The sequence below is a fragment of the Calidris pugnax genome, unplaced genomic scaffold, assembly GCF_001431845.1.
Source record: "Calidris pugnax isolate Ruff unplaced genomic scaffold, ASM143184v1 scaffold39, whole genome shotgun sequence".
Lineage (NCBI taxonomy): Eukaryota > Metazoa > Chordata > Aves > Charadriiformes > Scolopacidae > Calidris > Calidris pugnax.
The window spans coordinates 244,926-261,966 of record NW_015090828.1 but is presented as its reverse complement, the minus strand read 5'-3'; the positions used below and the strand labels follow the sequence as shown (position 1 = coordinate 261,966).

The following is a 17,041-nucleotide window of genomic DNA, read 5'->3' as shown; positions in this document are numbered from 1 at the left end:
CATGAAAGCTGCCAATAAAAACTGCCTGAACCATACTACAAGTCAAAAGCATTCAAGCGTACTATTTGGAAAAAAAAAAGTACATCCTTGCAATAAAAATATACCAATTACTTGTTTTACTAAACAGCTATAAACTTTTCAGACAATAGCCAACTTTGTGCAAAATATCCTTCATTGATTTACCATGGATAATAAGTCAGTGGATGCAAACATTCAGGGGTTTTTAAATTTTAATTATTTTTTTTTTAAAGGGAGCGAGTGATAAGGACTCATCTAAGCCCTCTGAAGGTAGTAGAGCTTGTCATAATGTTTGGACAAAAACTTAAACTCTTTTTGGTGAATGGCTATCTAATTTCCTACTAGTTCATTTATTTATTTACTTGTTTTCCCCTTAATCATTTAACATACTGGCATGAGAGAAGTGCTTGATTCAAGTAACATATTGACTTTGTAAGGAATAAGTGAAAAAAAAATTAATTTAGTAAAATTTACTTGTAATGGAATACACCTATCATAACTGAAAGACAGTAGATTTAGACTAGATATTAGAAAGAAATTCTTTACTGTGAAGGTGGTGAGACACTGGAACAGGTTGCCCAGAAAAGTTGTGGATGCCCCATCCCTGGAGGTGTTCAAGATCAGGTTGGATGGGGCTTTGAGCAACCTGGTCTGGTGGGAGGGGGGTTGGAACTAAGTGACCTTTAAGGTCCCTTCCAACTTGAACCATTCTATGATTCTGTAAACAAGATTAATTTTACTAAGCACACTGTGAATTAGCTTGTAAAGAAATACTGGAAAATAAAAGCAGCCTGGCTGGCATATGGCATTGTTTTCCATAAAGTGTTTGTTAAACAGTGTAGCTATATTGTGATGACAGTTTTCACTGTAAAACTGTTTCATTACTGTTTTTTTTCCTCTATTTTCAATAAATCTCCTTGGTATGTGGTACCATAGGATGAAAGACCACTTTAGTAAGGCAACTCCTACTCTGCTTTACAGTAACTGTGGAGGGATGGCATTGAATATCTGCTTTATTTATCTTTGATGGAGCTTATATAGAGACACGCATAGCATGTTAAAATATATGTTCCCACTTTAACACACACAAGCTACCATGTTGCTCACTTTTTCACAGTAGGAATGATACACAACAATCATTAACAGAGTTTTCGATACATGGATCTAGCAGTTTTCTAATAAATCAGCCTGATGAAGAAAGGTATCTTAAGTTGCATTGTTCTCAGGAAATTAAAAATGGTTCACAGTACATGATACATATCAAGAGTTGTGAGTAATTATAATCATAGCCTAGCAAAAACAATCTACTTCTAATTTTTAGTGTTCGTGACTGTCATACCTAAATGCTCCCTAAGTAAATTACTTCTGCAATCAAAGAATAAGAGTGACTGTAACAGAAAAATCTGGTCTTTGCCCCATCTTCAGACAGAGCTGCTCAGAACAGGTGGCTCTCTTTACATTTGTGTTGGACACTGTTTTCTAAGGTTTTTAGGAGTGTTTGGAGTGGTTTGCTCCAGTCTAAAAGCAGCCTTTTCACCACTAAGTTTCCTCATGAGCAAGCAGTCTGATCCTGAGTTTTCATGTGCTTTGTGATCTAGGTCTTGCAAGACGCCTTGCTCCAGAACACGGTAAATCAAGGGGTAATGCTCTTGGTCTACACCAAGCTCAAACTTAGCAGGAATGTATTCTTGATCCCACCCCCAAATCCAGAGTAAATAACATAATTTCTCTGAAGCAGCTACCCAGGTGATGAACAGGGAGGTAGGGATGGAACTGTCACGCAACGAGAGCTAGATACAGCTTGCTTCTAAAAAAAATTACCTCTCTGAAATATCCTTCTCTGGCTTGTTACTGCATTGATTTTCTTATTCATTTGCTGCAGCTGTCTTTAGAAAGAAAATTTTAAAAAAGCAAACACAGGTGTTTACTCAAGGATCAATTCACCTGCTGTTCCACTGCTCCACCTGCCCCTGTCACCTCCCGACCTGGCCCAGCCATACAGCTGGGATGACTCATCTCCACGAGTACGTTTCTAAATGATGTATTTTCAGGGGTTTGTTTCTGCGAAAGGAGAAGGAAGGATAAAGACCTTTCTTTAATACCACATCACTTATCTACTTTGCATCTCTCTTTTACCTTTTCCGAGGCAGCAAAAGCACAGTGGTTGAATCCTTCAGGCTTCTGAATGCCAGGCTAATGTGCAATTCACCCCTTCGTAATGAAAGGCATCATAATTCAAGGGCATCTGCATCATCCTCCCCCAGATAACAATTTACCGAGGCAGCGAAAGGGAAAGAGCTTTCAAAGTTTGTTGCAAAATTTCAGATCTGTGTTTGAATGGAGTTGATGGATTTCCAGAAGCAGAGTGGAGTGATCTGCTTTGAATTAGCCATTATCTTTTACATCCCTCCATGTTTCCTGTCATCACAAAAGAAGATGAGTTACCCTTTAACTTACTGTAGAATAATCTCTGACTACCAGCAAAGGAGTAGTTAATGCTATTGGCAAGGATGATTTAGGAGACAATTTCAAAGCTCAGTTAACTATAAAAACAGAAGTCATACTAAAACAGCCTCGCTCACCCTGCATACAGAGTGTGAGGGAAGCGGGGCTCAATACCACAACTCTGGGGAGAGGTGACACTGTGACGAGAAACGGTAGTTTCTTTTCCCACCACTTTCTCACTCGACAAACGTATCCAGCTTTGCTGACAGGAAGAAGTGTTAATCAACCATTGCTAAAATATAATATATAAAGTATGACATCAGTGCCCAGAACTGTCCTGGCCCAGATCTGACAGGCCTAAGTGTACAAAGAGGAAATCCTTCCCTTACAGATCAATCAGATTAATCCTTACTTTACAGATTTCTTATTTAAAGAAATCAAATCACCTGACAGCTGCAGACAGACCAGACAAACCTTTAGTATTTGGAAGAAGGTTAGATTCTAAATTTATTTTTAAACGTATTTTTAAGCTTCCCATAATGAAAATGTCCATTATTTCAGAGAGTTACTTTACAGTCCTTTTTGTGTGCCTAAAGAACAGCAGCACCAAATGTCTTCTAGTCATTTGACAGTCAGAAGGTTTTGTTTGCTTTGACTTTTTTTTTTTGCGTTGGCTTGCTATTCTTATACCATTAAATATGTACACAAGGTTTTTCCACACAAAACCAGACACCCCCAAAAAAAAGAAAAAAGAAAAAAGAAAAAAGAGGAGGGGCAGCTGCGTGATCAGAATTGTTAAAGAAAAATTTTGTTATGGACTATCGTATTTATGATTCTATGGTTGTCACCTACAACAGGAGTTTCCAGCATTTTATATTGCTATGTGTCCTTTGACCTTCATCCTCTTTTCAGGACAATATGCCTGTTTATCATCAAGGTTTTAATTGCAAGTACTACTGAAATAGTTGCTTAATGTGGCTTCTTGGCTCTTTACTATGGTCGACAAGCCATCAGAAGCTACTGACTCAAGAACCAGTGTTCAAAACGTAACATATTTTCCTCTGGATATTCAGGTGCTGGAGGCACAATACAGAATACAGAAACACCAACATCGAAAGACAGACCACCAGCATTTCTGGATCATGTATTGAACTAAACCATAATTTAAGAAGTACCACTCCAGAGAGAGTAAACCAAATAAAATTGCACATGTTTATCTGTGTACTTGACAAGTTTACTCTTAATTTTATAATGAGAAATCCAGACTCCTGCAAATGCAAAGCACCTTAAATGCACCCGATTCTCCTCCAGCATTTTCGAAATGACAGCAATGTTATTTAGTGAGATAAAATCAGCAAAACAGTACATGTGGCGTATTTAATTTCTAGTATACTCATTTTATGTCAGCCTGCAACCTTCCACTTCACGTATTACCATCCAGCATCTTGTTATTGGAAAAACAACCATAGATACTTAAAATAGAGGGCCACTGCAAAATTTCTGCTTCTTACTCCATCAGTAGAACTGCTGGATGGTCTTTGCCAAGGGCTTGAAAACCCTGTTAAATATTCGCCTAACTCTGGCAGTGATGATGATGCCCATCACCAGCCATTGGTTTCCCACAACAATTCAAATGGGTAACTTGTTTATCCAGACAGCTCTACTAAAACCATCAGCAATGAGAGCAGTTGCCAATGACCACATTTAAATGACTTTTTAAGACTTCAGTGCTAATGTTTCGTGGAGATAAATGGAGCAATCCCTCCTTTTTACAGCTTTTATTCCAAAGTAATTTGCAAAGTCTGGAACTTGTCACCAAATTTGGCTCTCTTTACTTTATGTTGGGAAAAGTTACAGTGGCAGAAGGAATGGAAACTAGTCTCAATGTGCTCTCCAGAAGCAAGTATAACTTCTTTAAAAGAAAAAAACCCGCTATTAACATTAGCCGCAATTTCATTCCTGTCTTAATCGTTTTACAGTCTACAGGTTACCTGAAATCTAGGAGAAAAAAAACAATCTTCATTAAGTGATGTTAGAAAAGACTATGACCCCATTAAATGCACTGATGAACCATTACATGAAAATCTCATTCATTCTGCTTTTGACAGTGCTTTCTGCATTGACAGTTTCCCAATTTCCCTTACACTCCGCTCTGTTTACCCTCGCTAAGTAGGCCTGACATTAGCTACAGAAAAGAAACATGCATTTTAACACCAACTTTGCTGGAATTTTCCCAAGCAAGTGAGATAGGCACAGAAGCTGGAGTCTGGTACCTGAATTAATTTGTTATGTATTTTTAATATCTTCTCTCATTGACAACTTTTTTTTAACCTCATTCTTTCTAAGCAGGGCTACACTTTGGGGCTTTGGTCAAACCTAGCCATGTATGGGCTTCTACCAAAAAAAGGTACAGGCAGGTCTTTGCACAAAAAACTCCAATGCTGTTAACAGTTTAGGCAATATACTCCATGATACATGGGTGTATCTGCATCTACTATCTAGTGATATCTAAAGGCAGGTGTAATTAAAGTTGCTAAAAGGAGGTTTCTGCTGTGAGAAGGGAAACGACGACACGTTCTGCAGTTTCTTCAAGTCAATTCTGTGGCAATAATGCTATTTCTTTAATAATGCTCTTTAATTAATGAAAAAAGAGCTAAGGCTAAAGGTTTTCATTCTGTTGCAAGACAAGCTATTCAAAAGCCAGATGTGAAGAAGAAAAAAAAAAATCCAAACAAAACATTCTTCCCAGACAAAAATCACGTCTAAAAAATCACAGATGCTGTGACAGTGTCTGCACTCTTTATCAGGACGTTTGGAAAGGTAATCATGAAGCCCAGTGCAATTTCATTTTCAACGGCAGTTTCACACATTTGTAGGTTTCTGTCCAAATGCCAGAAAAGGTGACAGGGTAACGATTCTGCTTTAAATCGAGAATAACTAGGATTGAATTTGGTCCTTGGAAAGGAGGAATAATAGTCTCTTTCTTCTTCATAGTGATTTCCTGCCTCTATCTTGCATTCAGAATGGGACACAACCTATTGTTATGCCACGCTGGCACATACAGAGTAAATGAAAATCTTCTCAGAAGGGGAAATAGGATAACATTATAGGACTACACCATATTCCCCTATAGTTTTATTTCATAAAACACCTTATCAGTTCCTTCCATGAGACCAGTACTGCCAACCAACAGCAGTTAAGTAGCTCATGCCCTAAACCCCATTTTAAATTAAGCACATTTAAACATAAACACTAAATTTTAAAATTATGTGGAATTACAATGAATGCATTATTGCAGTGAAAGATACTAACTGTGAAACAGAACCAACAATGAAAAAAATACAAGCTGCAGTTTTTCGAAGACTAAAATCTAGCAAGGCATTGCATTGATAAAAGGGAAAACTACAGAATAATTCTCAGCAGCACAAGTCAAAAACAGATAAATGGTCCTGGCAATTGCAATTTAAGATTCAGGATAGAAAATATTGACAGTGGAGTTATAATCCCAGCACTGATTTTTTCCCTGGTCTTTTTGCTATCATTAAATTCTCATTTAATAAGAACTGCCTACCAAACCATAAATCCAGTTTAACTCTTAAGAAAATGGATCCTCAAATCCTGTGTCTACTTCAACAAATTTTGTCACTCCAATGCATTTACCTCTCTGCCTGAAGAAAACGGCACTCCCTCTATTCTTCTGGGTGACAAGGTTAGGCCATACGTATATAGACTTTCTCAAGACCCTAATTGGAAATGCTGAGTGCCAGTGTGAGGTCCCCAACTCATTGCTTGGGATTTGAGAACACTAAGCATAGTATTAGAACTTGATTTTTAAAATGACAATCAAAATATATCAAATATATCCCTGGGGATATTCTGGAAATCAGAAACTCCAGAAACTCATCTTGACATCAAAGACATCCAGCTCCTGTCTGTTCAGCTGTTGATGATTAACAATATAAGTATTTTGATATCAACTCTCAAATTACATTGACCACGACTCAAGTTATCACGATCTCAAAAAGAGCCCTGACTGATCAAACACCAGGCATTAACTTCACCAGACATACAAAGGTTGCATTTGTCCTATTTCTTACACTCTAAGCACAAAACCATAAGATGAAGACAAAGGTTTCTAACTGAGGTCATCTAACTCACCCAAAGTAGGACCAATTATACATAAGCAACATCAATACATTGCACATTGCAGTCCCATCTATTCTTAAAATATTCCCAGTGACAGAAATCCCACAGGGACTGAAGACAATGATTTCTGTAGCTCCCTCTTACCAAAACGCTTCCTGAATCTTACTTGCTACGACATAAGCCCCGTTTGTCATTTCCATCATTTCTCCATTTTCACCATTACATCCATCTTTATAATACTTCTTCATAAACTGAAAATTTTGAACTCTGTGCTTTCTCAGTTGTCTTGTCTTTGCGAATAAATATTACCAATCATTTCTATTTTTCTTCAAAACCAGCATTTCCTAAACTACTTGTTATTATCTTTTTCATTCCAAGAAGTATGAAGGTCAAAATTGGATAGTGCCAATCATCACCAGGAAATAGGCCACTGGCCCAGATGGACTTTTAGCGTGACTCCATGTGGTAATTCTTACGTTATCACCACTACCAAGGATTAACAGATGAAGAAAAAAAAATAATCTTTTGTCAGAGGGATTTTTTAGCAACAGAACACTTGACAAAATTAGTAAAAGTTCTTGTTACCAGTCTCCTTATTCCTCTAATACATGTAATATTATATTCAAGCTAAAGTGAGTTTGAGATTACCAACCTAAATAACGTGCTTTTCCCTACTGTCTCCTAGAAATTCTGTTGTCAACAAACAACTTCTGAAAGGATAAAGGCTTGTATAGTTTCTTCTAATTTACTTTCCAATTGCCAGGTAGTTACGATGTCTATGCCAAGATTTCCTGTGCAGAGACAAAGGACAGATTTTTTTGATAAAGTGAAAAATACTCACCTAATGCATGATGCCAGGAGACAAAGCTTTAATAAATTATTGGAAAAACTAGAAAAAAAGACAAACAAAAGCAGAGTCTGTGGCAGGCAGAGTTGAAAAAAGAGGGGAGAAGGGGGAAAAAAAAGGCAAGAAGTAAGATCTTGGGCTTTCTATTCTTACTTATTTTCTTTAGGCATTTATGGCCCTGAAACTCTTGGTCCAATTTTTATTAGACTAAAATCTAAGAGGAACAGTTAAATAAAGATCCTGTCTCCCAAAATAACAGGCTTGCTTAAATGCCTCAATACAATAAGAAAAAAGTAATTTTATAAGTGTTTTCCTTTTTCACAGAGGTTTTATGGGTGGTCTATCACAATCTCTTACAATGATCCTGCTTGTTGAATTTACAGAAACTGTTTTAAATTTTCTCTGTCTCTCTCTCTTTTGTGGAATGTGGAAATGGATGTTATAATATTTCTCTATCCCAAAAGTCCTTAGAAAAGCAATTTAGGACAACTCTTCCAATCTTCACAAAGGCAGAAGTTTATCAAAGCAATAAAACTGTTTATAATGCTTTCCTATTCAGAGGATGTCAGCAATGCTGAATTGAAATGTGCAATAAAATTTATATTACAGCCATATTGTTTCCCCCTCATCACTTTAAAACGTAGATGTTCAAACCCAAAATTTAAACACTCCCATTGTTATTTTTTGTTTGTTTCATAATTGGCATTGGGATGAGTCATTGCACACAAATCATCTTCCTCAGTCATTTTTATTTCAATGACATCCCCAGGCTGAACTAGAGAAACCTCTACCCTGAATTGCTCATAGCAGTAACAGGAAATCATGATTTCTTTTTATTTGTTTCTGTATTTCTTTCCAAAGACACTGTGACTATCAAAAAACAAACGGGGCACTTTGTACATAACTCCCAGTTCCAAAGCAGCACCAGTGATCCAAGGTAGCAGAGCACCAGCAACCATCATCAGACACTTTCAGTTCAAGGAAACACCAAGCCTACAGAAAGGTTTAAGGGCAGATCTCACCTGATCTAACTCAGGGAAGTTACTCAGACTATTAGAAGGCTACTCAGCAAAACTATCCAGTTCAATAAATCTGTATATACACATACACACAGAAAACTTCTTTCACACAGTCAGTGAACATCTCAGTGAGCATCTCAAACGTGTATCTTAGTCACACCGAGAAAGTGGTCAGGAGCATTGTACCTAATCCTCAAATGACAAAGTTGGGCACAAACATTCCAATTAGCTCTAAAACTGCTAACCTAGATACTGTAAACTAAGGCAACACGGAGCTGAGCACAAGCTAACCTCACCCGCGCTCCTGAGTAATAAAAAGAGGGGCTTCTAAACTAGCTCCATCTTTGTATTCTGCAGGTGGCAAAAGAAGTTTGAGATGTTACACTTACTTAAAACATGTTATTCTCACAACAGGAAAACTGGCGTTTCAGAGATGTGACAGATAAGCAAGTGAAGGGGAACTTTACAGCAAAGGGTAGCAACGAGAAGTCTGGCACCTGAATGTACTGCCACAGCTTTAACTTGGGGAAATCCAGTGCAACTCCTTACAGGGCTTTGATCCAGCAGTCCCAGCCTAAAATGCTTTGCTGGTATGGGATAAACCTAAGCATATGCCTGAATACCCAAGTAGTTCAGAGATGTGAGAAGGCTCCATTAAAGTGCTTTACAAAATGATGTTCTTAATACTGGAGGTGCCAAAGCAGCACTTTGTTTCTGTTAATAATGAGCGCTGGACACTTTCTCCAACAGACCTGCCAGAACTTACCAGTTATCACAGTGCAATTCCACGTGACAGTATCAAAACGGCCAATGCCTCTACCCAAATCCACTCTCCTTCCCCTACTCACCATTTGAATTGTTAATTTATTTATTTTTTTCTGGAAAAAACCTTCTCTTTTCCTAGTGAAATCAAAACTTTAAGCCTTTTCCCGATGAGAGTTTTTGTATCCTCTCCTTTCCCCTCCCAGTTACTTAGATTTCATGAACAGCACCCCTTTGTCTTACAGTCTGCAGGCCACAAAGCAATGGCAATGTAATTTAGAAGTATTTTCTTACTCTTTGCCAGGGTCTGTTTTTATTCTTTGTAAAAGAAAGCCTGATTGCAGCCCAAGCACACATGTACATTTCAAACCCTCTCCTACTTTGAGATGACTGTCATAAATGTATGTATTAATCATTTTATACTGGGCATTCCCATCCAAAGAGACATAACTCATTTAATAAAAAATAATAAAAATCAGCTGTTTAAAGCCATAGATTACTCTTATGGGCTAAATTTCAGTAAACCATAGCTTTTCTTTGACTTTATGTTCTATTTGATTTGTATTTATCCAAATTCTTCCCACCCTACTCCATTCTGTGCAAAACAGCAGGAACAGTGGTGGTCAGTATCTTCCTCCCAAACACACAGCAGCAACAAAAAGAGGTACTTCCAACCTGATAGGTAATTTTTGAGGAGGGCATGGTGATGATAACGGAGAGAGAATCAAATCCATTCTCACTGACATTTTGTAAACCGTTTGTAGTTTTTACATCCTCGTTTCTCTTTGCAAAGAAAAAGCTTTTTAATGTCTACTTTTAGACAACAGGATATGGAAGGCCACCTTACCAACAAAGGCAAAAAACCTCCAGATGCCAATCAGTGTAGAAGTATCCTCTAAAGACAGCTAAAGTGAGCTTCTCTGTAACATCCTTATTAGGGACCAATCTGAAAGTCTCAACTCTTGATGTAGGAACAGTGTGGTCAAGAACTACCTTAATTTATGCATCTACTCTTCACAAAAACAGAGAAACTTCTCCGTGTCTTTAAGCTGATGTGAGATTCAAGTCTCGCCTCAGCTTTGGAATGGCACTGAGAGGACTAATGGATCCTGCTCTATTTCAGTGGCAAAACTACTATTTAAGGGGCTTCAGAGATACGTGAAATTCTGGTCTACTGATGTCAATATGAGTTTTGTCATTCTGCAAGTGAAAAGAACAGATAATGGAATTGTCCATATCAGAAAACTTGGAGTCTCTGAATTGGGAGAAAAACCTAGATTTAATTTTATTATCTGAGAGTGAAATTTGTCTCACTTAGAAGAAAGCCATAATGGACACTAAAAAAACACCCATTACAGCAACACAAGCAACTTTGTTATATCAGTTAAATATAATGTTTAATTAGTTTTCTAAATGCATACACTGAAAAGCCATTAGACAACCATTAGAAGTAATATATCCATTTTCTTTTTACAATCACCTGATTGAGTTAGGCAAATTCCTAAAGTAATTCAGTCAAACAACATTTTTGGCACTCTTATCCCAGTAAGGCTTCCGATTCCCTTTTTTGACTGCAATTGTGGCAATTTTCCCTTAAGCTCTAAAGCACTGATGTTCATCCTTTCAGCAGATTTACAGAGCGTCTCTTTTAGGTAAAAATGCACCTGGTATGTTTATGGTCCCATTTCAAGATCCAGAAATCTGAAACCATTCAGCTATTTTTATGAAGTAATCTTTAAGAAAAGAGTTTTCTGTTCTCCTTGGGGGGGGAAGAGACAAAACATATGAAGAACAAGATGGCATTAGACACCTTTGTGGTAGTTGGAAAAAACACCTGAGCTCCAAAAGGAGCAAACTCTACCTGGCTATTTACACCTCAGCTGACTTAGTATTTCATTAACAGAAACTTTCTTAATAATGTTATTAACTAGCAATATATCTACCTGCAACTTGTCAAAAAGCTCATGATGACTTTGCAAAACATCGTGGAAGTGGCCAGCGTATCTCACTGATGAAGGTCAATATCTCATTTAAAAATAAAGCCTCTGAACAGATATTTTCCTACAGCTTCTCTGATGATGTTTTTTCTTGATGCATCATCACTCTAGAAATTCTGTAAAGTTTTCCAGTGTATTTTCCCCACTTTGTGTCAGCTCCAGTATGCCCCAGCATGGGGTCAGGCGATACGCAATCAACAACGCGTATGACGTGCGAAGGAGAACGTTATTGATGGTGGTATTTCACAGAAAACTAAGAGAGAGTGTGAGACAATGAACAAATCTGTAGCACAGCTGTTAACTGAACTTTACTCCTGATCTAACCAAACTAACATGCAAACCTCAAATCTCTCCTTCTCCTACAGTAATTGCTTTATTTATCCTTGCAATGGTTCAGTTGTTTGCTTTCCAAAATGTAACAGAGAGTTTAAAAAAAAAAAAAAAGTAATTTGGAGAATAAACAATTCCAAAGGTTTTTTTTAATAATTTGGTGAATTTTTAAGTTCTGCTTCTGCCAAGCCAAACAAAAAGAGAAAGTAATAGTGAAAAACAGACCCTGCACCATGAACGTGCCTCAATTCTAAAAGAGCACGCTCTTAACATACAGCTTGGTCACGTAGGGAATCAGCATCTGTGTTAAAGTAAGTTTTGCACCCAAGGAGCAATGTTGGGTAATTTGTTACATTTCAAAACCAAGAGAGAATTCCAGTCAATCACCAGCTGGCACCACTCTCCGTTCTGCCAGAAAGCTGAAGGATGCCAACGTATGAGTAAAGCAAACCCTCTCCTCACCACAGACAGACTCTGAGTGACCTTTACACAAAAAGGCTCTCTAGAAAACACCAAGCTCCTATAGTATGGATTTTTTCCAACCCATAGCATATTTGTGTTTGCTAGTTTGCATCATGAGGGAGATAACAGCTCAGGAGTAGCAGGAACCATGAATTCTTGTTTACTGTTAGTACATCTCCTTTAAATAGGCAGTGTGTATAAAACAGCACAGCTGCCAAATGAGGTACTGAGGAGAGAGCTACTATTTGGTTTCCCTCAAACCAGTTACCTTAGTTCAAATCCTAAAAAGACTAGAATTAGTACTCGCCTTGTCACCAGCCTGAGCAGCGGAGGCAAAAATGCGAGCACAGCAACAAGTAAACAAATCCTTTCCCTCCTGCCAGAGGCCAAAGTCGGGGAGAGGGGAAGAAACGGAGATTGACAAAATACATGTTTTCTCACAGTTGTGTCTGTTGTTTCAGGAAAAAAAAAATATTAAAAGACTATAATATGACATGCAGATGTAAAATTAAATGTGGGAAGCCACTACTGCAAGTACATCTTGTATTCAGGTGCTGAATCAACAGTCATACAAACTGACTGCTTATGTAAATACTACAAGAAATCTTGTCTTTAATCAAAGTCTAATGAATGAGTTTCTTCGCATTAAAATGCTGGCTTTTTGTAATCTTCATATTAATTTCCTTTATACACTCTTTATGATAGTAACAAAACCCGTGAACGAAACCAAAGACCAAGACTCCAACAAACTGATTGGCAGAACTAACCGAGCCTGTACTGCATATTGCCCTGGCACATACCCTGAGAAGGCAGGTGGATAGGCAAATATAGAAGGTACAGCAAAAATAGCAATGGGAAGTAAAAGGAATTAAACGTAACACAAATATGGATCCCATTAGCACGAGTTAAAAAACCCCAACACGGTACATTAGTTTCTGTGAAACAGAAAATGCTGTAGGTTATGAACTCCAGCACAAAAGTTCGTTTGTGGAGGAACTGGAAGGTGAAGGACCTGGGAATGGGAATAAAGTGCAGAGAGGGATTAATCCTGGAGGGCCCAGGAATCTGGCAATTCCCTGGCAATCGTCGGGAGCGCTGGGCTGAGCCTCGCGGCCCGGCCTGCCGTCGGAGGGTCGGCGCGGGCAGAGCAGGGGAGCGGAGCGAGGGGAAGGGCCGCGAGGCGCCCGGGGGGCAGACAGCTTTTAAGATGCTGAATCTCTGAGCAGAGAAAAAATAACAAAGCGGGAAAAAAACGAAGTGGCATAATTAATACTCTTTTTTCCTACCAAAAAAAGAGCAGCGAGATTTGAAGCGTCCTCATAACTCGCAGGCCCTCTCCAAGTAAGACACGTGAGATCTAATGAAGGGCCTCTCGCTTGTCTCCACGCAATCCCTTTGCCCTTGCTCTACAGACAGGGTTATAATCTAAACAAAGTAAAATGAAAATCACGTCTTGTCTGACCAGATCACTGCCACAATGACAGGCACACAAACAAATTTATGTCTATCTTTAGGCCTGTCCCTGATTCAAGCCAATGGTCTGTGCTCCACCATTTGATCCGATTAGCACTGTTTTGATCTGAGGATGTTAGCATACAGGTGATTTTTTTTTGGAAGAATCACATAAGTGTTCTTTTTTCCTATGTCTATCGTGAAATACAAATATTACACAAAAATCTAAACTTTGGGGAGAAGAATGTCAATATTTGCACAGTTGGTTTCTAAAGACTGTCCTTGATCCGAATACATGAGTTGAGCCGGGACTCGTAAATTGTAACCAGTCAAAATAAAACATTAACAGTAACCCCAGCAGCATGAGAATGCACTGCAAGAATTGATCCCATACAGTGCTCAAATGAATATCAGAACTAATACATTCATCAGTAGTTTCACATCACAGTCAATAAAACAGGAAAAAGTTTAAATAGCCTGCATTCAAGAGCCCATTTGTTAAAGTCGCATTTCTATTATTTCCATGTAGCAGCATGTTTCCCTTCTGATTTCACAAAATATGCATAGTGTAACGCTTACAAAACTTTATTTTATTCACTGAAAATAGATTAAAAGCATTCCCTTTAATAACAAAATAATAACAAAAATTACTTGCCAGAGAAGACAACCCTACACCAAGTCTTTCCCACAGGCTCTTTTCTATGCTCCACTGAACAAGGTCCTTCTCTTGTATCAATGAGCTTTCAGAAAGGAATCAAAACTCCAGTGCCAAACAGCCATGCAGCGTACAAGTAAACACCCTGAAGCCCTACAACTAATAAAGACGTAAAACTTTTGAAAATTACATGTGCACGCTCCCTAATCTGCATTTCTTTTAATTGATATTGATGAAAGAGACAGAAGTTTTAATTTGAGAAGAAAAATGCCTTTTTTTTTTGTTTTCCCCTCTGTTTCCAGGCCGCCTCATGTTAATACCAATGCCTGCAAGAGACTCAGGCGTTGCTTACGGTGCAAAACCACAAGGCTGCAGCCCTCCTGCTTCAGAACAAACGGCCCAGTGTGCTCGTCAAAGCCCACCAATACAAAAGAACCAGATCTAATCCTTTCGACTAACAGCACGCTCGCCAGATTGATTAACGCAGCTCTCTTGGTAAAATGCAATCTCGTTCCAAGTTAGAGAAAACCTTTGGGTTAGTTGTGAGCACGTTTTAACCAATAATGCAGTTTAAAGCTTTTCAAGACCCCACAGAGTTGGATAAACCAAGGATGCACCAACAGGAGGTGAGCGCAAGGGTACCACTGCACGCTGACCTTGGGTGGGAATCCTCTATGGTGAGGTCTTGCCCCGGTGAGAGACATTCCTTCACAACACAGTTGCCACTGAAGGACCTCTGCCTTTCCCCTAGAAGGGAGCCCACTGGTGTTTCTCTGCCTTCCTCCACCTGCCAGGGGACCGCAGCATCACACCGGAGATAGCTCTGCTCCTAAACTGGAACTATAAGCACGCAGGGGTTTTGCTCATACCTCCAAGACACAACAACTTATCTTACCCCTGTTGTCAACTCCGCTTTTATTACATAAATAGGAATTAGCGTCACACATCTGAACAACTTGAAACAGTGCTGCTCCAGCAGCAGACACCCATAAAACATTGCTAATATGCTAGACTTCCTGAAATAACTATGAATACGATTACCCTAAAGTGTGATCCTAAATGCATACAACTTTTCTTCCCCAGAGTTTTAGTAAAAATTAAGGAGAATCAAGTACTCAGCCTCACCAGCCAAACCTGAGAGCATAAACAAAATTAATATTTGCAATTATAAGTATAAGCAAGTGGTATAAAAAAAAAGTCTACTTGGCAGCCTCTCCTACTCAAATAAATTAAGTCCTATAATATTCCTCCAAGCTACGGACAGATCCGAGAGTTAACAATTTATGGTCACATTTAATAATAAAAAGTCTTTCAAACTGACTTCCAGCTGCTTAGGTCTGACACTTAAAGAAGGGTTTAGATATCTATCTCAAGTGGGAAGAACGCACAGGCTCCCATTCCCACCCGTGCCTTTCAGAGTGAAATTCATATGAAGTTATACAACTAAAAGTAAAATCAAACGATGGTCCCACTGAAAGGGAAACAATAAAGAAAAATCCTGTGTGAGAAAGCAGCTGGGGAGTTCCAAGCACCAGTTAGATGAGTGCGTGCAATAGTCTGGGGCATCACAGCACAAACAGGAGTGAGTCCATCTGTCCAGCTTAAACGGAAATCACCGAAAATCTTTTTCAAGCAAATGCATGTGACTCATTCTGGCTAATGAAAACATACCCCTCAAACTGAAGAACTTAGGTAAATTACATTTCTCCTAATTCTGCCAAAAACATTAAAGAAAATGGATTTGCCAAAGATAAAAGCAAAGTAGGCGTGATAGATCATCCATTAGCAATACAAGAATGGCTAATCCTTCCTGACAGTGAAATGACTTAGGATACAACCCATTCTGATTTTTTAACTAAGTGTTTAGACGGAGCACATCCCATATATTTTATTCCCAGACATCCTAGGTCTGAGTACGAGTGAGTTTTTATGAAGATCAGGCCTTAACAATAACATACTGAGAAGAGAAAGAATAAGGACGACCTGAAGTATTTCATCACACTAAAGAAAAAATGAAATAAAATAGAGGCTTTATAATCTCTGCAAGTTACAGAGAGTACTCTAAGATGGTGTGAACTAACACAATTGATTTGAAACCATAATGAGAAGGAACAAGTTGCACATTTTACAGCGAATCACAAGTACAGAATTAATATCGCACTTTAGTCTCTGTTATACCAACTAGCCAGCTACTGGGCTGTTTCGGGGCTGCTTTTCTTCACAAATGCATTTTTGGTGTGCAAGGTTGTACTGCATTCTCAGGCAAACAACAACTTCGATTGATTCACGTAAACATCAGAAATGCATTGGCAAACAGAGCCATATGGAAGAAAGAGATATAATGGATTTTCTGTTTGTTTTAGAAACTTGACATCTGCGGATAGCATTATCTAAGTTACGATCCAATAACTTTTCTTATTGTGGTCATTTTCATTTATCAATCCAAAGCCATTTTAATTCGATGATGCAAAAAGCTCTGGGAGGGGGACGACAGAGAAGGCATGAGGTTTTAGACATTTAAAATAGGAATACACTTGAATATTCTGCCCGTTCACATCATAAATTTAAAGAACAAGGAAACTCACATCTGTTCTAACTTAGCCTTAGAGCTTAAAGCAAAGAAAAAAGTATTAGGGTTATTTATATCTTGTTTGTATTTTGGGAGAGATCTTTCGGAGCCGGACGCGGCCGGCGGTGGCATCCATCCCCTGAGCCCCGCCAACTTCCCGCGGGGCCGGGCTCGGCGGTACTTACCCCCGCAGAGGAGGAGAACGCCCGCCGTCCGCCCCGCGGAGGGCATCTTCCCCCGCGCCAGCGCTGCTGCGGCCCCGCCTCGGCCGCTCCACCGGGCGGCACCGGGCCGGTCCCCGCGGGCTCTCAGTCGGGCCGGCCCATGGCCCGGGGCGGC

General features: G+C 39.0%; 1 protein-coding gene across 1 annotated transcript in view; it reads right to left on the bottom strand.

The window, feature by feature from the left end:
- RET (ret proto-oncogene) overlaps window positions 1-17,035 on the bottom strand; it is an 87,275-nt gene extending 70,240 nt beyond the window's left edge. The window contains exon 1 of the mRNA XM_014940577.1: window positions 16,888-17,035. Coding sequence (XP_014796063.1) covers window positions 16,888-16,933 — 46 coding nt within the window. The 5' untranslated portion in view covers window positions 16,934-17,035. The remainder of the gene's footprint in view (window positions 1-16,887) is intronic.
- Between the last annotated feature and the right edge of the window lie 6 nt (window positions 17,036-17,041).